The sequence below is a fragment of the Schistocerca piceifrons genome, chromosome 2 (genome assembly GCF_021461385.2).
Source record: "Schistocerca piceifrons isolate TAMUIC-IGC-003096 chromosome 2, iqSchPice1.1, whole genome shotgun sequence".
NCBI classification, from domain to species: domain Eukaryota; kingdom Metazoa; phylum Arthropoda; class Insecta; order Orthoptera; family Acrididae; genus Schistocerca; species Schistocerca piceifrons.
Genome location: NC_060139.1, coordinates 504,616,975 through 504,639,856, shown reverse-complemented (window position 1 = coordinate 504,639,856; position 22,882 = coordinate 504,616,975). Strand labels below are relative to the sequence as shown.

The following is a 22,882-nucleotide window of genomic DNA, read 5'->3' as shown; positions in this document are numbered from 1 at the left end:
CACATGTTAAGGCGTCAGGAAATAACTTCCATGACACAAAGGAGAACTACAGAGAGTAAAATTTGTATAGGAAGACAGAGATTGGAATACATCCAACAAATAACTGAGGATGTAGGGTACAAGTGCTACTCTGAGATGAAGAGGTTGGCACAGGAGAGGAATTCATGGCGGGCTTCAACAACAAACCAGTCAAAGACTGATTTGCAGGGTGAGGGGAAGGTGTGGGGGGGGGGGGGGGGGGCGGAGCAAACAGCACGCACGCGCACACACACACACACACACACACACACACACACAAAGAGAGAGAGAGAGAGAGAGAGAGAGAGAGAGAGAGAGAGAGAGAGAGAGATTTGGAGAACACATCATGGGCATGAATATTGAAAACTTTATCACAAAACTGGTGGAATTTTATTGTAGTTTATACATAAGAGGACAATTTATATTGTTACTCTGATAAAATAAGAACTGCAATGGTCTCTTGTTTATGAATATACCAGGACTTCATAACACCTGAAGAAATGTAGATATGACTGAAAATGTTCAAGTCAGAATTCTGAAAGATAAACGATAGCAACTGGTGCTGTGAGAAACAAATTAATTAAAATAGTTTTACATGGCAAAATATATCAGGATTTCATAACATGTGACACAGCATAAACACTCAAAAAGTTCACTAAACTGCATAGTCAGATAATAAAATTTGGATGTCAGTTTCCTGAGCCCTGGACATTTACCAATGAAATTATAGGTCTTTATAGCACCTCTCTGAGACAACCATTTGATAGAGGTTTCGAAGATCAAGTTATGCAAGACAATCCCCACAATAATTGCAATGTATTTTATAAAATGTGGCTACCTAAGATGATGCAACACCACATAAATGAATTGTGTTGGACATTAAGACATGTGACAATGACAGATACTGAAACAGCCATAATATGCAACATACAATAAAGGACCTACAATAGTTACATGTTACAAATAAAGTCCACATTTCGGCTCTCAGATGTAACAGCAATAATAACTGAAAGAAATGCATGCTTTAGCAAAAATACTGGTAATTCAATGCTGATTTCTGCAGAAAATAAAATACAACACAGTAGGAGAAGAATGATATTATGAAAAATATAGTTGCTACTCACCATATAACAGAGATGCTGAGTCACAGACAGGTAAAAAAAAGACTGTCAGAAAGTGAGCTTTCAGTCAACAAGGCCTTCGTCAAAAACAGACAACATACACACACAAACTCATACAAACACAACTCATACACACATGACCAGAGTCACTGGCAAGCTGAAGTCTGGCTCCTGATGCCAGGGACTGTTGTCACGTGTGTGTGAATTGTGTGTGTGTGTGTGTGTGTGTGTGTGTGTGTGTGTGTGTGTGTGTGTGTTGCATATTTTCGACAAAGGCTTTATTGGCCTAAAGCTCACTATCCAACAGTCTTTTTGTTGTGCCTATCTGTGACTCAGCATTTCCATTATATGGTGAGTAGCAACTATCTTCTTCATAATATTGTTACATCCCATCCTTGATTTTCCATTGTAAGAGAAGAACGAGAAATTTAAACCTTCACATACTGAAGATCTCACAGAGTACAGCAACACCCATGAAATTTTTGTTATGATCACACTTATAAATGAATTATCACTCAAAACTGACATTACAATAATCAGTATCACAAAAAATGATTATATTAAAGTCATTCCAATGAGCACTAGGAAAAAGTCCATTTTCTGAAGAAACATCTATATTGCACTGTTACAGGATATAGCAATCTGAAACTACTTTTCTTTTCTTCATAAAATATTTACAATTTTCAAATGTTAACTGTAACAAGTATGAGCATTATTCCACAGCCTTGTATTGCCATATGTCAAAATAGTTAATTACATTAACTTATGGCAGGACTTAACTTGTATTGTCTAAGTTATTTAACAGATTGAGAGAAAGCTCACATTTTATGACTTTCTAGTTTTCATTTACTGTAATTACAATAAAAATGCTTGCTTGCTAAATTAATTTTGAAAATTAAAAATTATGAAACTTCATAAGCCCTTTACATATGTGCAAACACATTACTTCTAGTTACTTAATAACAGTTTTCATTGAAAATATCAATAACAATCCAGGACACTGTAAATTGGTGACAAGGAACAAAGACTGTTCTTAACAACTACACCTAAGAGATAACAATCACTATTATGTCTATTATTCAACAAGTATGCTTCAATAGATGTAAAAATTCTCATGTCAGATTGAACAATACAAAATTTTGGTGTACATAGATATAAATATCAATTCCATGCTCAGTCTAAAGAGAAAGTTCTGTAAAAATACAGAATATTGGAACAATTATTAATCTTGTCTTTGCAACACACTATGTACTACAATGTGTCACTAAAAAGTCTACATTTAATTCCATATCATTTCATTTTCTGTGATAGGTAAATAAATTTTCGAAAAGTAAAATGTAACTTATTATCTACATTGTATTCATTAAATGTGAGAAAATTACCATAGAGATATCATTCTTATACTATTGATTCATTTTTAAAGCAAAATTCTGACTTGTCAGAATATTCCTTAACCATTATTGGCACGTAGCAATTGTTGAGCACTAGTAACTGAGGGATCGAGAAATAACATTTATTTACAGTATTTCTTGTTACTTAATAATAAAATTCTCCTCATTTACACAATATGGAAACAACTGGAAAATAAATAAAGTGTATAGCATCCTTCACACACAATGATACCATTAAAGCTCTATACCTGCTACTTAGGATTTTCTGAATGAGCAACATCTTACTTCAGGAACAGAATTCCACAGGCAGCTATAATTCTTTCCTTTAGACCCAACTGCATGCAAAAGCAGACTAACTTATGTAACAATTATTACAATTAGAGAAGCAATAGCTGATCATTAGTGGCATTTTTCTGAGCTGTGCGTCCAACAAGGCTTCCTCTTTTCTATGAAGCTGCGAACTCCTTCTTGGCCATCAGACATCGCTAAGTTATTTACCATTATTTCTTCACCCATTCTGAAATTAATATTGAACAAATTTTGAAGGAATACCAGCTACATAATCTGAGGTTGATTTAAAACAAATTTGAAATTTTGCTTATTTTTTGATACCTCCATAATAGGGTCTTATAAGTACTCTAGCACAAATGTGTAGCAGACATTATTCCACAATAAACCACATTTTGCTGATTCACGCAGTTTACAAAAGACTAATGTCAGTTTAAAAGCAGTGTTGTGCAGCTAAAATAAAAAATAAATAAATAAAATAAAATTTAAGAAAATAAAATTAGTGTGCCGCCTCCCCCCCTCTCCCCCCCTACACACACACACACACACACACACACTCACACACTAGAGAACCAAGTTCATAACTGGCACACTGTTGCCATTCTTAGGGAGTAATGCTGAATAAGCTGATCGAGATGATGACTTTCTGAGAGTAAAACATCTGTAATTTTTAATCATCACTAGTCACCATCAGTGAATAGTATATATGAATATTATTAGCAACTCAATAAAGCAGTTAATTCAAATTCCTTCTTTACTGGTAACTAAGACTGATTGTGTCACTATGATTCCAAATCAAACACAGTAATTTCTGAGTCAGCATGTGAAATTCTTTGGATATCTCTAACTGCTGGTAAATATCCATATATTTAATTCTCACACCATCACAGTGGAAGGAGATTGAAACCATATATGAAAAGATTTAGAAAAATATAATGCAACAAAGGCAGAAAGGATACAATTATTCTGGAAACAAACCACAATGCATGTTTTGAAAACCTATTGATTGTGGAAATAAATTACTTCATTAGTGATATTATCAAGTATTTTAAAAGCATGTACTTAGCACAACAGAAAGTCCAATATGAAATACCAATAATATGGAAAGTCTAGGTTGCTACTCACCACAGACAAGAAGCACTGAGTCACAGACAGATGGCCTCCAGCATCCTGAACAGCGGCCACATGAGTGCGAATTGTGTGTGTGTGTGTGTGTGTGTGTGTGTGTGTGTGTGTGGGTGGGTGGGTGGGTGGATGGTGTTTTTATATTTCAGAAGAAGGACTTTGTCTGGAAGTTTTAATATGTTAGCAGTCTTTTTCACTGTGCCTGTCTGTGACTGAATGCCTCCTCTGTGTGGTGACTAGTAATCCATCCTTCCTATATTGTTATTACTTAGTACACTACTTTAAGATGGTAAAGGCACAAATTTGGCATGCAAATAATATGAAAAAGCTTCTTGAGGCACAACAGTTGCAAAGCAAAGCACAGAACTTCAGATGGGCAGTTTCGATTGAAGGATGGTTGTATACCAATAGAAATATACCAAAGTTCTTTGGTGAGTCCCTCAGAAGAATCCTATTGCTGATCTCCTTCTAAAGGCTTAAGAAATATAGTGACATATAAAGCCTTTTCAGAAGCACAAAAAGTGACATCTTGACAGTTATAATGACACACGGACTGTAATATCCCATAGTGAAATGAAAGGCAAAACAGCAGGTTCTGTTTTCAAACGTTATTCATATAGAACTGACAAATAGCACTGCCACTGTTAATTAACCAAATAGCTGTACATGTGAGTACCAAACCAGAAATAGTGACACTGGAAAATAGCAGAAATTGTTAAAGCAAAACAACTCACTTGAGATTCCTCTACAAATTCTGTAGATTTTTATAACTGAATTAACTACACATAACCTTAAATTAGCAAAAATTCCCTTTAGCTTAAAACTGTTCCCAATGACTGTGAGTCTGTGCAAACCACATACCTGCATATTCCACAGCACTATCTATTATAGCAGAATTTTGGAACAAATTTAGTGTTGAAATATAATGGTCTATATGGAAAAAATGGCCTTCTCCATCAGTTCCAAACGAAATTTGAAAGCTTTAATTTCATTGATACCAATTAATACACCTTTCACATTACACCCCAAAAGTTGAGGCTTGAGGGAACCAGGAGGATTTAGCATTTCTTCATCCATGAAAAGTTTTTATATACTACTGCACTGATACCTAACACAGGAAATATATACATGTGGAATACTTAGGCATCATGAAAAATTGCATACCCAATTAACTCAGATCAATTTAGTTATGTTGTAGACATATGTTCCTGTTATGTAGTATATAATTGATGCATCATTGTGATCCATAAGAGAGTATAGCTTGCTCTTTTTTTTAAAAAAAAAAAAGAACAGAGGGAGAGGGAGAGAGAGAGAGAGAGAGAGAGAGAGAGAGAGAGAGAGAGAGAGAGAAAAGAAAAGAAGAAAATCTGGAAACAGTGAAAAGTTTTACAGGAAAACTAAGTAACTACATAATTTTGTAATGACGGTGTTTCTTGGAAAGAAAAATCACACTGCTGTTTTTATAATACACTACTGGCCATTAAAATTGCTACACCAAGAAGAAATGCAGATGATAAACGGGTATTCATTGGACAAATATATTATACTAGAACTGACATGTGATTATATTTTCATGCAATTTGGGTGCGTAGATCCTGAGAAATCAGTACCAAGAACAACCACCTCTGGCCGTAATAACAGCCTTGATACGCCTGGGCATTGAGTCAAACAGAGCTTGGATGGCGTGTACAGGTACAGCTGCCCATGCAGCTTCAACATGATACCACAGTTCATCAACAGTAGTGACTAGCGTATTGTGACGAGCCGGTTGCTCGGCCACTATTGACTAGACGTTTTCAACTGGTGAGAGATCTGGAGAATGTGCTGGCCAAGGCAGCAGTCGAACATTTTCTATATCCAGAAAGGCCCGTGCAGGACCTGCGACATGGGGTCGTGCATTATCCTGCTGAAATGTAGGGATTCCCAGGGATCGAATGAAGGGTAGAGCCACAGGTCATAACACATCTGAAATGTAACATCCACTGTTCAAAGTGCTGTCAATGCGAACAAGAGGTGACTGAGACATGTAACCAATGGCACCCCATACCATCATGCTGGGTGATACGCCAGTATGGCGATGACGAATACACACTTCCAATGTGAGTTCACCGCAATGTCACCAAACATGGATGCCATCATTATGCTGTAAACAGAACCTGGATTCATCCGAATAAATGATATTTTGCCATTCGTGCACCCAGGTTTGTCGTTGTGTGCACCAACGCAGGCGCTCGTGTCAGTGATGCAGCATCAAGGGTAACTGCAGCCATGGTCTCCGAGCTGATAATCCATGCTGCTGCTGCAAACGTCATCGAACTGTTCGTGCACATGGTTGTTGTCTTGCAAACGTCCCTATCTGTTGATTCAGTGATCGAGACGTGGCTGCACGATCCATTACAGCCATGCGGATAAGATGCCTGACACCTCGACTGCCAGAGATACGAGGCCTTTGGGATCCAGCACGGTGTTCCGTATTACCCTCCTGAACCCACCAATTCCATATTCTGCTAACAGTCATTGGATCTCAACCATTGCGAGCAGCAATGTCACGATACGATAAACCGCAATCACGATAGGCTACAATCCGACCTTTATCAAAGTCGGAAACGTGATGGTAAGCATTTCTCCTTCTTACACGAGGCATCACAACAACGTTTCACCAGGCAACGCTGGTCAGCTGCTGTTTGTGTATGAGAAATCGGTTCGTAACTTTCCTCATGTCAGCATGTTGTAGGTGTTGCCACTGGCGCCAGCCTTGTGTTAGTGCTCTGAAAAGCTAATCATTTGCATATCACAGCATCTTCTTCCTGTCGGTTAAATTTTGCGTCTGTAGTATGCCATCTTCGTGATGTAGCAATTTTAGTGGCCAGTAGTGTATCAACTGATTTACTAATTCAAATTTACAAAAATGAATTTACCATATAAGAAATCATAAATCTAGCAGAAATAAATTTGCAAAAAATTATTCTGTGTTAGCACTGCAATTAAAATGAATTCTGATGACGTCATCGACTCATTTCAGATCATGTCTGCTTCGCCTGTGCATCATATGGTTCCTTACCACATGGAAATTTCTTTTGCTACATGTATCTGTGGCTGGACACAAATCACTCTTCTTGCTAAATTAGATAACTTGGGAAATGGACTACTGTTATGAAGGAAGGATGGAAGATTAGGGTTTAACATCCCATCAACATCAAGATTAATACAGACAAAGCAAAAGCTTGAGCTGTGTCAATAAATCGCCCATGCCCTTTCAAAGGAACCATCCTGGCATTTGCCTGGAGCAATTTAGGGAGCTCATGGAAAATGTAAATCTGGATAGCCAGAAATAGACTTGAACAGTCACTCTCGTGAGAGTCAAGTGTGCTAACCACTGTGCTACACCAGTCAGCACTACTATTACGCATCCAGCACTCAACCAGATAATCATCATCACTGCCATCCATTCAGGTTAAATAAAAGTAACCTCACTAGGAGGTTGCATATCATATGGCCCACAGGCTAGTCATTCTGAAAAGAGAAACTTTTAGTGTGTCTGACATTTTCTCACCAGTCATAAATAATTATTTACAGATATCAGAAAAACTGAATAAAATATTACTGTCACATTATAATTTAACTAACTTGGAATAGATAATTCATCACAAATCTGACACAGAGTTTTTAACATCTTATTTCTATCATCAGTGGACATACTTTTTAATAAGTGAAAGATTGGCCACAGATATGTTGCTACATTTTGCCATGTCTGAATTTCAACTTTCTCCTCTATGATATGGAGACTGCACTCCTTTTGGAATTCATAATGTTTACAGGTAAAATTTGATTTTCTGTACAATCAATATTTATTAAACAACAAAATTGGGTATATAGTAATTTACACGTACCTCTGTATTGTCAGCTCTGCACTGCAATGAGTTTTTAGTTTATGCACTTTTAAACGAACAAACTTAATTTTGGGACAGTTCTCACCTTCAAGCACTTCTGTTGCAACTTTGAAAGGTGCAAAATTGTTATGAGTTCTTTTGTTGTTGCTGTTGTTGTTGCTGCTGTAAACAATAAGTTTTTCAGAGATGTCCTTCTCTGCAAGCATTTCCATGATTTTGTCAGATTGCCTAACTACAGACTGTAACATTCTAAACAAATTGTTCCACCCTGGCCGGCCGGTGTGGCCAAGCGGTTATAGGCACTTCAGTCTGGAAACACACGACTGCTACGGTCGCAGGTTTGAATCCTGCCTTGGGCATGGATGTGTGTGATGTCCTTAGGTTAGTTAGGTTTAAGTAGTTCTAAGTTCTAGGGGACTGATGACCTCATATGTTAAGTCCCATAGTGCTCAGAGCCATTTGAACCAGTTTTTGTTCCACCTTGGCTTTCTTTTCTGCTTTGAGCTTGTCTATATCAGTTTTCTTTAGGAAACGGATAGCATCACTGGTAGCATAAATTGCTGAATAAACCATCGCAACCTCATTTTTCAAACAACTGCCATCAAAACTGTGCTTCAGGACTGTGAACAAAACATGTGAAACGCATGCATAATGCTGAAAGGATTGCAATGCCTTGGATGTATTAGTACCTACGTTAATGACAAATGAAATCTTATTAAGCTGCTGCGGATTTACTCCTACATTAAATAACAATGCATTCATAATGCTGAAAGGACTGGGATGCCTTGGATGTATTAGCACCTAGGTTAATGACAAATGAAATCTTATTAAACTGCTGTGGACCTATTCCTAAATTAAATAGTGTTTCTGTAATATGGTTCTTAATAAATTCCCCAGATTTTTTCTTCTCAGAAAAATAAGTTCTCACCAACCCCATATTTAGAAGTGCCTAACTTTGATAAACAAACTTTGCAGTAATAGATTTGTAACAATTTTTTCGAAATGGATTGGTCCACACAACCACTGTACATGCACAGGTATTCACACCTATGGCCTGGACAATGCTTGGAATCACACTCACCCATATTTAATTGGATTGTCATTCAAGGTTTCATCTTATTGTTGTAGGATCAGGCAAAACATTGGAGCTGTACAAAGTTGAGATTCTGAAAAGACGTTTACAAGCTCTTGCCAAGAAGTGTGAAATCCTCCCCCAGTTTTTAAGTAAATACATGAAGCTCTCTGGCTCACATTTCTTTGCACATTTTAGTTATTGTACTGCAACTTCCACCCATAATGCTTCATAACTTAAACTCTGTCGAGTTCTGCAGGCATGGCAGAGCACCTACCAAACTAAACTTAGTCAGGATGATTTCCATTTTTATCATCACTAATGAAAATCTCTCCCAAACATGGCTACGGCCACACTCTTCTGCCCTTACAACATATTCTTTTGAATCCAGTTTCACTTTCACCCTAGCCTTAGGCTCATGTTCAACCATCATGATGCTGCAGCAGAGGACTGAGCAGTGGTCGGGTAATTGGAGTAGACAGGCCATTCTAGCACAGAATACTCAACTGAGCGTGAAAGAAGTCAAGTGCATCTGCTTCACCCATCCAAAGTGGCAGCACTGATGTCTGCAAAAATTTTGTAGAACTACATCCACCAAGCAATTTGAGAGAGCATAAATGCCAGATGCAAACCTCTATTTGTGACACTCATCTCATCATTAGCTAAAACAGTGGGCAGGTACCCTCTCACATTAGGCACTGGCCTCTGGTACAAATATAAAATGCAATCTAATAAAGCAAGGGTTATGGTGAGTAGTTGGAGAGTATGATAAAATCGTGGAAATGCTTGCAGAGAAGAGCATCTCTGAAAAAGCTATAAGGTATTCTTTGGCTAGTGCAGCATATTGTTCCTTATGCCTTGCTACCCCACCCCAGACAGTTACATGGCTCTTGGGCTCAACATCAAGATGTCAGCCTGCAGGAGTATGGTAAATAGAGCCACACTGTGTTCCTCACAGGCCTCCTTAGCTGCTTCAACTGCTATCTCATTTACCAACTTCCTACATGCTCTGGCACACAGCAGAATGACACCTGCTTCCCCTGCTGTTGGAGAAGGAACAGTTTATCCTGTATTAAATGGATCATTGTCTCTGTTGGGTACATCTGTTGCAAAGCTTGTAAGGCACTAAGGCAGCTGAATCAGATAAGAAACTTCTTGCTTTGTTGATGACTCATTTGCTCCAGCACCTCCAGGGCTGCATATACATAAACACTGAAAACTGTAAACATACTTGGGAGTCAATACTTGAAGACACTGCCAGTGAATGGTACGGAGCAGCCAGGGATATCACACTGTTTTGAACCATTTGTATGTATTTCAGAGATATTGCAGTGCTGACATAAAATGAGATGAAAACAGACTTAAGAATGACACTTGTAGTTCTTTCTTTCTTCACATGGCCATTTCTGACCTACCACATCCATGTCTAAAAGGTAATCCTTTGCACTGGTACAAAAGGCCTCACTGGTCGCCATCAGATGTTAAAGATTCATGCAAACGACAGGCCAAAAATGGAGTGGTATGAAGGTGAAAGGAAAGATTTTGTATGTCTATTGCACAATGAGCAGTTGCCGCCTAATGTGAAGTGATGGCTCGTCAGCCTTGGCAAAGAGGCTGGGAATAGGAGTTCGTCCTCAATGCCCCCATGGTCAGACCAATTACCTCATGGTGAATGGCATTTAGTATTTTTAAATACAAAGCCTCCATATGTCTGCTCCCCAAGCCCTGTGACCAATATATTTTAAAATATACTTTTTCCATTATTTGTTTGTTTAAGTTTTAAAACCTTTTCAAATGTTATCCAATCAAAGAACAAACTTGAATATACACTATTACAAATCTATGAACAACAGCTACACATGAAGCACCAGCCCAGCAAGGAGCCATAAAATTTCAATGTCAGGAGAATGATATTTAGACTGCAATGGCAGTAATTCCAACTCCCCCTGCCTGTGATTGACGCTAAAATGTTAATATTTATATGGACATTTTGTTTTCATCTGTAGACATTTTCATGTCATCTTTGTACCTCACGAAGAAATATAATTAAGTGTCAACAATGTGTCATGTGAATTTGTAAGTTGCCCCAGCAAACTACATGTTCAAACAAATTTCAAGTTACAGCCAGTCATTGTTTAATTCATTGCATGATATTTCAATTGGCCACATAATGGTCATCTTCGGGTGAGCCATTGAAGACTGATGAAGACTTGCTCCATTCTGCCATATATTGCATACTGCAGGTATTCAACACATGCGACATAATTCAAATTGACAGTTGGAGCACACTTCCTGGCAGCGGTGCCCGTACTGGTGGAGGCATGGAACTGTCCTTTGCATTGCTGCCCACCATGGCCATTGGCACACTCTGTCATCTTCAATTAGGAAAAAATCATGGAGATGATAGGGTTCCAGGCACTGTGAAACTAGTAACCACTATCATGGTCAATCAGACTTTCACCTGGTATATTTCAATGGAGACTTTAATAAGGGAGTCCCAAAAAGATGTTGCTCCAGTCAGAATCATGGTTCTATCATACACCATTGAACGTCCAGTGGAAATACAGTGTTTGGAAATAGTGAACTTGCTTGGTTGCACAAGGCAACTCCAACATTAATGTTTTTGCATGACTGATTGGTAGCTTTATTAAACTGTAAAACAATTTATATTGTAAGAATTTTGTCATGTAAAACATTGAAATTTTTATGGCTTTCAATTGATTCCTTATACAATAATTTGCAATGAATTTTGTTAATCTAATTACATTTGGTTTTTTTAAGTGGCTTAGCTAATTATTATTCTATATACACATTATAAACAGTACTTCTCATAACAGGTAAACCGTTTTAATTTTGGTACTCCATTACTACATAAAAACTTTTATTTTGTAAATAATCATCAGTTTTGTTCTGAAAAAGTAGATGGTATCTACATCTTTTATATGCTGTGATAATTTGTTATGTAATATGATGACATTCTACAATAAAATCCACTGAATTTAACTTTATACTAAGCAATTATCAACATAGCGGTCAATTTTTTTTTCATTTTTTTTCCATGCATATATTCACAAGGTACGGTTTATATTCCCAGCATTTTAAAAAGAATGAGGCAGTGAGATGTATTTCTGCTCTTGGTCATTAAACACATTGATACTTTTCATAGCCTAAATAAACATGAATACTCTTCTTATTCACTCTCCAAAAAATTATGTCATAGTTAATAACAGTATGAATATAAGCAAAATTTACTGATCTGATACATGAAATATCACATACAGACATATGAATTCAGAGGGCATACAATGCTGAAGAAATTCTATTGCCAAGTATTTTTACATGTTTTTCCCACCATAACTGACAATCAAAATGCGTTCTCAGAAATTTTGTGCTTTCCACACATTGTATGACTTCATTATTTATTTTCCGGTTGTTGTAATCTGGCTTTCTTTTTATCTAGGAGTTCATAGTGCTTGTTTTCTTTTTATTAGGAGTGACTTCATTGCCCATTAATATAAGCTTGTAAGTGTTTCTTCAGCTTGCCCATTCATAAAGCTACTAAGTCTTTCTTCGGCTTTCTCTCTTAGTGCATCTAGTGACCTGTCAGCGATCAGTACATTAGGGTCATCTGCAAACAATATTGTTTGTCCATGCTTGATACAGTGCACCATTCTTTCACAGTGAGTGTGGTCTGTCATATGTAAGCCATACCACTCTGACAAGGTATTTTGTAAATTCTGGTCTTCTGCAATAATAAGACATCCTCCACCAATCCTAAAAGATCTGCAATCTTTGAGGGTGGATGGAGAATAAATTTCACTTGAAATTTACAGAAGATTCTTGCTATTTTAAATGAAATGTTGGCCACAAAAGGAAGAAAAGGTAGATATTTTGCCCACTTGTTCTCTTTTTTATCCACTTCCTGATTCTTTGTTTTAACTGATAGTGCCTGTTAATCTCCTGGGTGGAATATCCATTTTTTCTTAATGCTGTCTTTAGGTGGGAGAGGTCTTTAGGCTAACTATCTAGATCTGAAGCAGTGTGAGCTCTGTGTAAGCAGGCTCATAGTTTCTGACAGGTGATGACAAATACAAATCAGTAAGCTTATGATAAACTGAATACCCTGGACGGCCATCATTTCTTCGTCTAACCAAGATATCCAAAAACGGGGGACAATCATCTCTCTCTATTTCCATAATGAATTCAATGTTGTGAATGGAGTTGACATGGTGAAGAAACTCCAATTTGTCTTCTCCATGGGGTCATACTATCTTTGTCAGCCTTCAGTACTACTACATCAGTGCCCTCTAATAGATTTCATAGTGCAGCCCTTTCTGCAGAGGTTAAGTTACCACATTGAGGAGGAGCTTTCAAAAGAGCATGGCAAGTTACCCTTCTTAGTTCTCGCGCAGCATCTGAAGGAAGGTGTCCTACGGCTTCTTCAACACCATTCACAAAACTAATTAAAGGTGATGCTCTATGTGTAGGTGCAAAATTGAGTCCCTTACTTTATACAGACAGGTAATGCAACCATTTTGTTACCTCATAGTGCATATGATGATAAGATGTATGGTCTGCTAAATGATGCTATCTATAGGAGGACTGATTATGACCATACAGGATGTGTGCAACAGAAACCTTCTGCACTACTGAATTCCTCGTTCTTACCTCAAGAGATCATCAAGAGATTAATACTGCCTTCCAAAATTTCATAAGGAAGGTATTCTATTACATCCAACTGTGAGCACTAGTGGAGCACATACATATTATTTAGCCAAACATCTCACTTCTTTGCTGAAACTGTTGACACAAAATTGCCCACATCACATCCTTAACCCAGTTGACTTTATCAACAGACTTGGGGCTCTCTGTCTTAACAGTTCTGGCAGTTTAGCTTTTACGTAGTATCACTTTTTTACAAAAGTCCCTCTAGGATATTCTTTGGTGCTAATTGGCAAAGAGCATCAAGCAGATATCGCTGTTTTGTTTCGACATGCTCTATCCTCTACCTATTTATGTTCAATCAAGAATATTTCGAACAGACTGACAGTGTCAACATGGGTAGTCCTATGCCTCTCTTGGTGGCCAACCTTTTTACGGAGGATTTCAAGGAGAGAGCACCTGAATCATCTGCCCTTAAAATAACCGTATTTTGGAGGTATGTATATGATATTTTTACAGTGTGGCCTCATGGGTAAGACAAATTGAGGGTGTTCCTTCACATTTCAGCTCCATTCATAACAACATTTGATTCAGTATGGAATTAGAGAAAGACAGTTGTCTGCTTTTCACAGATGTCTTCGTTAGATGAAAGAATGATGGCTTTCAGGGCATTCAGTTAACGATAAGTTTCCCCATATTAATTTGTATCTGCAAGCATCAAGTTGTCATCACCCACTGTAAACTATGAATGTGCTTCAAACACTCATACACAGAGCTAACACTGTCTCAGATCCACATAGTTTGCCTGAAGAGCTCGCCCATCTAAAGACAGTGTTCAGAAAAAAATGGGTATTCCATGAAGCAGATTAACAGGGCACTTTCAGTTAAAACCAAGAATCGGGAAATGGATAAAGAGGAGAACAAGTTGCAAAATCTTTACCTATTCTTCCTTTTGTGGACAACATGTTGTTTAAAAGAGCAAGAATCCAATACTCTCTATGTTACAGGTGAAAGTGATTTTCCATCCACCATTGAAGATTGCAGATCTTTTGAGATGGGTAGAGAATGACTTGTTACTGCAGATGGGCAGAATTTACAAAATACCTTGTCACTTTGGTATGGCATACACAGAACAGAGCACACCCACTGTGAAAGAATGCTGCACTGAACATCAATGGTGCACTCATCTTTTGCAACCAAGCAAGCCTGCTATTGCCAAACACTGTACTTTCACTGACATTCAATGGAGTATGACAGAACTCTGAGTCTGACCACAGCAACATCTATTTGGGACTCAATTATTAAGGAATCTGAAGAAATATGCCTGGAGGAAAATCTGATGAACTGTGATAGTGGCTACCAGTTGGATAGGAAAGTGTAGTGACGCTTCTCTCTCGTTAAAAAGGCAAAAAATGAACAGTTCTTCGTGTAGAGAATGTAAAAAGCGTGTGATGAAGGGTATTCTGTGTATCAAATGCAACTTCTGGTTACACGAAAAGTGCGCGAAAGTAAATCTAAAGTTCGTCAGCGATGATTTTCCGTGGACATGTCACGGTTGTTTACGTGACGAAACGGCCGATCTTGTAAGTGCAGTTGATACAAAAAATGAAATTATAAAGTTACTACGAAGTGACATTGAGGCATTAAAAACCGAACTTTCAACCATCAAGAAAGAAAACGATACATTAATACAAGAAAAGAAGTCCTGTGTGTGTAAAAGCCATCAAATGGAAAAGCAAGAAGATCGCGAAAATACGAATGACCGATCGTACTTTAAAAACAACATTTCAAGTGTTCCCGTTGATGTCTCGGTAAACTCAGTAAGCCAAAAACCGGAAGATAAATATAAATGGAAGGTGGTGACATACAGCAAAAGGAAAAACAAGGCGACAGATACGCAACAAAAGGAAAATGACTTTTTAATAATTGGCGATTCGCTGCTGAAGAATATCGCTGTCCCCAATTGCAAGATCGACGTACGACCTGGCATTAGAACGCATCAACTCGGTAAACATTTTAAAAATATGGTAAATGCAAGACAAGATACTACAGAACCAGATTCTGAAACCAGACATAACTATAATGGGGTGTTTATACATGTTGGGACGAATTCGTTAAGGAGCAGCAGTGAGGAAGAAATGGCAAGCGAAACAAGAAACATGATTCGTACTGCAAGAAATATGTATGCAGGATCTCGTCTGATACTTAGCGGAATCATAAACAGAAGGTCGGTGAGTGAAAAATATATCGCCAAAATAAACTGTGCTCTTAAAGAACAATGTGATCGTCTTGGGGCAATTTTTATAGACCCAAACAAATTCCTATGTAAAAACTCACTAGCGAAGGATGGCTTGCATTTAAATAGACTGGGGTCTGTAACGTTCAGCAGAATGTTTGCAGATGTCTGCAAAATCATTAGATGCAAGGGAAACTAATATGGCCTGAAGGGGATGAAAAATCATACACTCCAGCTGGAAAAGAAAAATATAAGCACCATACAAAAAAAGACGATACTAAAGAATTTGCCCCAGAATACAGCTCACAACATGTAAACCAACAAAATAAAAATTACATAAAAGTACTTCATCAAAATATTCAATACTTTGGTAACAAAAAATTAGAAGCAGAAGTACTCCTGAGTGAAGTAAGACCAGACATATTATGCATAAGTGAACATGGACTAACTGAAAGTAAAATACATAATGTGGCAGTAAAGGACTACAAACTAGCTAGTTACTTCTGCAGATCTAAATATAAGGGTGGTGGCGTTTGTATATATATTAAAACAGGTACTCTTTCAAAGAATGTAAACAGTGAAGCTGCTACATTTCCCATAGCTAGAGAAAAAGACTTTGAAGTTACTGGTATAGTGGCAGAAGATTTTAGAGTGTTTTGTGTGTACAGGTCACCATGTGGCAATATTAGCATCTTTCTAAAAAAAGTTGCTAGCTTATTGAGAATGAATATGAAGAGAAATCTTATTACATGTGGGGACTTCAACATTGACATGGGAAAAGACACAAAAATAAGACAGGATTTTGAAGAATTGTTAATACAGCATAACATGAAAGTGACAATAACTGCACCAACAAGAGTGACTTCACAAAGTGAGACAATTATTGACAACATAATTACTAATATGTGTTACTATGAGTCACATGTAGTTCAGACAGAAATATCTGATCATCATGGACAACTAATCAGCTTTTGCAGAAGTAATGACACAGTATCAGAACCAAAACAAACAACCAAAGAAATTAGGATCATCAGTGAACAAAATATCAACATCTTTAGAACAATGTTAAGTAAGGAAACCTGGAATGAAATCCTACAGGCCCAAAGTGTAAATGAAAAATATAATGCATTTATTTCAACAATTAAGTACCATTTTAATGTAGCATTTCCCAAAGTAAAGAGACAAGAAAGGCATCAAGATCAAACACAGTGGATTACGAGTGAAATACTAGAACAGCGAAGGAAGCTTCAGGATGTGAGACGGATGGGCGAAGCTGAAAACTATAAAATGTTAAAAAAGAAGTATAGAAAAACAATAAGAGAAGCGAAAGCAAGAGCAATTGACACCACTATAGCGAACTCAAAAAACAAGGCAAAGGCAGCTTGGAAGGCAATCAATGCTGAAAGAAAGGAAAAAGATGGGTCAAACAAAGAAGAAGGTATTAGGTCAATTAAAGTAGACAACACAGTGGTCACAGATGGTATGGAAATAGCAAACATACTGAATAATAACTATATCAGTGTAGTAGAAAACCTAAAATTGGAAAGAAATAGTCAAAAACAGAAGGGTATTAAGGTACCAAGAAGATCATGCAGTACTATGTTCTTAAGACCAGTCACGGAAGATGAATTGCGGAAAACTATACAGAAACTGAAGTCCAAGAAATCAGCTGGTGATGATGAAATATCAAATCATGTAATAAAGCTGGTATGTGAGGAGATAATAACACCACTGCTGAACATAGCAAACTGTTCTTTCAGAGATGCAATTTTTCCAGAAAAACTGAAGATAACGAAGGTAGTGCCAGTGTACAAGAAAGGGTGTAAGGATGATCCCAACAACTACAGACCAGTTTCACTGATATCAGGTTTCTCAAAAATCCTAGAAATGCTTATGTATACCAGATTAGTTAACTATTTGGACAAACATAACATTCTCATGACCTCACAACATGGTTTCAGAAAGGGTAAATCTACAGAATCAGCAATTGTCAGTCTAACAGAATACATTTTACAGTCCTTAGATGAGAAAAAGGTTGTCTCTGCAATGTTTCTGGATCTTTCAAAGGCATTTGACACCATTGACCATGAAATGCTGATACAAAAATTAAGCAACTATGGCATTCGGGGGCAACCAGGTGAATGGATAAAATCATACTTGTGCAACCGCAAGCAGTATGTATCATTAGGAAACTCGTACCAATCAGAAACCAAATCCATCAAATATGGAGTGCCGCAGGGTTCGGTAATGGGGCCATTGTTATTTAATGTATTTGTTAGTGATATAGGTGTTGAGGAGGAAGAAAAGAAAATATTGTATGCTGATGACATGACAATACTAAATAGTGACCAAAATATGGAACAGCTTGAGAGAAGAGCATACATATCTGCAAATGTCACAGCTCAATGGCTGTTGGAAAATGAACTGGTTATAAATCTAAAAAAGACTATGTATGCAGTGTTTAAAAACAAGGAAAAGGCTGTAGACATGGATTTAGAGGTTGACGGAACAAGGCTGGAAGAAGTAGAATCTGCTAGATTCTTAGGTATTCTTGTGGATAATGAACTGAAATGGAAAAAACATATTAATAATGTCTGTAAGAAACTGAGCTCTGTCATATTCTTAATGATGCAGCTATCACAGTATTCAGACAAGAACCTTCTGTGTACAGTGTATCATGGACTTTTCGAACCATACTTAGAGTATGGAGTGACGATGTGGGGAAACTCAAACAAACAAGAGACAAAACGAGTGTTCACATTACAAAAAAAAGCAATTAGGACCATTTTAAGAAGAAAGACCTCTGAAACATGCAGAAACTGTTTCAAGAATTTAGGTATCTTAACTTTTTCATCATTATATATATACAAAACAATAATGTACATCACAAAAGGTAGTGAGGACTGGATTACAAATGCTAGTGTACACACCCACAATACAAGAAAGAAGAATGAAGTACAGAGCATACCCCACCGACTGGCAATGCTAGAAAAAGGACCCCAGTACTCTGGTATCAGACTACTAAGAAGTCTGCCCAAAACCCTGCAAGATAGTGTACTTCACAATGAATTTACAAAGAAACTTAAAGACTATCTGATTGAAAAAGAGTTTTACAGTGTTGCAGAATACTTATGCCATTAAATTTGTATATATTGTTACTCATTATCAGTGATGTAAAAATGTAAGCTAAAGGTGTAGAAAAATAATTGATAAAGAATTTTAATACTTTGACATGTCCTATATTACACGTACATTTACTGTACATGATGTAATCTTACAGGATCAAATAAAATTCAATTAAATTCAATTCAATTCAACGGTGCATGGAACTCCATCATCTTCATGATTTATTCCAATTGAGGACAACAGAGTGCACCAATGGCTGTGGCACGCAGTAATGCAGAGGACAGCTGATTCCACATTTCCACAAGTTATGGCACTGAAGCCGGGAAGGGTGGTCTGTCTGTCAACTTAAATTTTGATGTATGAGCACAATACTCACAGTGTGTTATATACGTTGGAACAGAGCAAATCTTTGTCTGTCTTCAGTGGCTCACATGAAGATCACTGGCAGGTAGCCAGTTAAAATATCATGCAATGAATTAAATGACAACCAGCTGCAAGCCAAAATTTATTTAAACAACAACATTTCATTTGTACATAAACAAAAAATCAGAGGTATTTGTTAATTAAATGCCTTTTTCTAATCTATTGATGTAATCGATAGAATATGTACAATGATAATGAAAATGTCTGTACCTGTATGTAGATTTGCGAAGGTGAGTATAAGACAAAGTCCCAGCAGCTCAAAGGCTAGCTAAAATATGTTGATATGTGTGTCTCTATACCATACATCAATCAGCTAGTGCTAGATGCTTGCTTAACCTCCTTTTGGTTTAGTCAAGAATACATACCTGTACGCAGTTCTTATATCAGTTTCCAATTGCTGATAGAAAAACTTCTTGCCAAGTTCAATGACAGCACGACTTTTGTTACATATTGAATCCACTATCTTCCTCACTTCTTCTTCTGCAAGAATAATAAACATCAACAGAGTAAATTAAAAAGGTTTCCACAGCAAGAACATTCAAAATATCTGTTCCTATTGGATATTGACTCCAAACAGTCCTTTCAAGAGAATATAAAACTTACTTACAATGAGATCTTACAGACTGGCCATCTTCGATTTTCTTCACATTTACACGATTTCGAGCTCAGCGACCAGACATCAATTGCCTACAGCAGTATGGTGCATGTCTATTTAAAAATTAGAAAATTTCCAAGTGCTATCCACAATTGCAAGACTACGCTATGCAAGCAACTACCAATGATATAAACTTGAAATGTTCTGTATTTGACAGTACCCACAAATCTTATAACCTTCAAAAGGGATTTTTTTTTTTTTTTGAGAATTGTCCTGCATTTCTTTATGGAACTGATGTCCCAGCAATGAGCTTAATATCATATAAGTATAAAGAAAATTATAGAGGGCCTGTCCAAATAGCTCCTCTTGTTAGTACTAAATTAAATTCACACACAAAATGTTGCTAAGGACACAGGTAATCAAAGTATTTATTCCATTATAATTATAAGAGGAACTGAAGGTGAAAACAATAAGCTAGTACAAGATGTCAGCACAGAAAACTAAATTGTTCCCAACACCACCACAAGTTCCCAAGATGTTAATCTGTGAACTATGGAAGTCCTGCAGCTTGACAACACTGCAGATGCTTAATCTTTGGAAAAGTCTTTATCAGAAAGTCAGCTTGCAGCTTGTTGGTACTGATTGACCTTATGCAGTTTCCCCACAGTCGTTAGCTCACAAATATAGTGGAGCCTCACATCAATGTATATTGTCTGAGTGTGATGTACACACTTGTGTATTATCACAGAACACACTTGTTGCAATCCTTGAAGGTACACTGCTCCTTGTGCTGTAGTTGATTGAACCATGTATTCAGCTTCTTCAGGTTAGAGCTACAATTTGTTGCATTTTGGATTCTATGAAACTGCTGCCCCCATTAACTTAAAAATATGCCCCAGTATTGATCACAGTTGCTTGATGTCTCATGCACAATCAGCATCACGTAAGCCTTCAGTTTTGGCTGTTCCACTTTTTTGGAAAATTTGTCCTATACTGACTGTACCTATAATGTATCTCATATTTTGCTTCACTGCTTCCCAGTGGAGTTTTTGATTTGCTTCAGTCAGCACTAACTGCACCTTGTTTTCAGTCTTATTTTACTCAGTTGCCGAGACTTTAACGAGTTCAGGAAGATCTCTCATCTCAAATTGATTCATTAACTCTTTTTCCCATTTATTATTTTTATTTGATAAGATAATAAAATTTGCTTTTCATTTCTGTAATAAATGCATGGCATATTCTGACTTTTCCAGTTCATTTTAAAGTTCTATACTCTGGCCCTAAACGGACCACTTGGCCCTGACAGACCCCAGTGTCTTCCTCTGCCAATAGTGTCATCAGATGTGGTATGGAGGGGCATGTGGTCAGCACAATTGAGAATTGTGTTTTATTCATCTCATGATGTACATTTGCAATCCATTTGGTTTGCATACAGGAGACATGTCAAAAATTTATAATACAGTTACAATGACTTTTGCATTAATAAGTAATAACACTACAATAATAATGACACTATAATGATATTTCTTGGAATATGTGGCACATCGTATCACACTCCAATTTCCAGTTTGTACTGCATGAATTCATCTACTGAGTAATAACACTTCAGTGTCAGAACCTCATATAGCTTTCTTTTAAGTGAATCTAAATTTATCTGCATCAACTTGTTCCCTTTTAATTTATTACAAATTTTCATTCCCATGTATTGAGGTCCCTGAGCATACAGTCAGAGGTGGTGGGTAGGGAACATACAATTTTCTTTGTGTCTAGTGTCATGTGAATGGACAGAATGGCTTCCCTCAAATAATTCATGTCTGGTGTACAAAAATATAATAATCCATATATGTATAAGGATGGCAGAGTTCATATTTTAAGTTTTCTAAATTATGGTCGACATGGTTCTTTGTGATTTGTAGTGTGCATATGTTGAATGATTTTTTTTTCTGTATTTTTAGTACACGCACTATGTTTGTCAAGTTACCCCAAAAGACAATACCATACCTAATAATGGATTCGAAGTAGCTTGTATATGCTACTTTGTGTGTGTCAATGTCAGTTGCAGTTGATAATATCCGCATTGCGAACGCAAAGCTGCTCAGTTTGTTTACTAGGTATTCAATGTGTGCCTGTCAGCTCGAATTTTTATCTACATTTAAACCTAAGAATTTGACTGAGTCAACCTCTTCTATATCTTGGTTGTTGTGTACAATCTTAATCTGTTCACATTTTGACTGTTTGGTTTTGAACTGCATCATGTGGGTCTTTGATATGCTTAGATTCAACCAATTAAGCTGAAACCAGGTTTCTAAGGTACTGAGGGTTCTGATCACAGATTTGGGATTTTTTTCTGAATCCTGATCTTCAACTAAGACAGAAGTACCATCTGTGAACAGAACTGATGGGGAGCTGATATTTAATGGTAAGTCATTAACATGGAAGAGAAATAGGACTGGACCTTTTATGGAGCCTTGTGGAACTCCCTAATATATATATATATATATATATATAAAAATAGAGGGAAACATTCCACGTAGGAAAAATATATCTAAAAACAAAGATGATGTGACTTACCAAATGAAAGTGCTGGCAGGTTGACAGACACACAAACAAACACAAATATACAAACAAAATTCAAGCTTTCGCAACAAACTGTTGCCTCATCAGGAAAGAGGGAAGGAGAGGGAAAGACGAAAGGATGTGGGTTTTAAGGGAGAGGGTAAGGAGTCATTCCAATCCTGGAAGCGGAAAGACTTACCTTAGGGGGAAAAAAGGACGGGTATACACTCACACACACCCACACATATACAGACACAAGCAGACATATTTGAAGACCTGCTTGTGTCTGTATATGTGTGGATGGATATGTGTGTGTGTGTGTGCGAGTGTATACCCGTCCTTTTTTCCAACTAAGGTAAGTCTTTCCACTCCCGGGATT

At 37.1% G+C, this 22,882-nt stretch overlaps 1 protein-coding gene across 1 annotated transcript in view; it reads right to left on the bottom strand.

The window, feature by feature from the left end:
• Nucleotides 1-292: 292 nt before the first annotated feature.
• Nucleotides 293-22,882, bottom strand: part of LOC124776892 (enoyl-CoA hydratase domain-containing protein 3, mitochondrial) — a 135,241-nt gene continuing 112,651 nt past the window's right edge. Inside the window, exons 6-7 of the mRNA XM_047252078.1 lie at nucleotides 19,718-19,832; nucleotides 293-3,047 (exon numbers count right to left, since the gene is read on the bottom strand). Coding sequence (XP_047108034.1) covers nucleotides 2,930-3,047; nucleotides 19,718-19,832 — 233 coding nt within the window. The 3' untranslated portion in view covers nucleotides 293-2,929. The remainder of the gene's footprint in view (nucleotides 3,048-19,717; nucleotides 19,833-22,882) is intronic.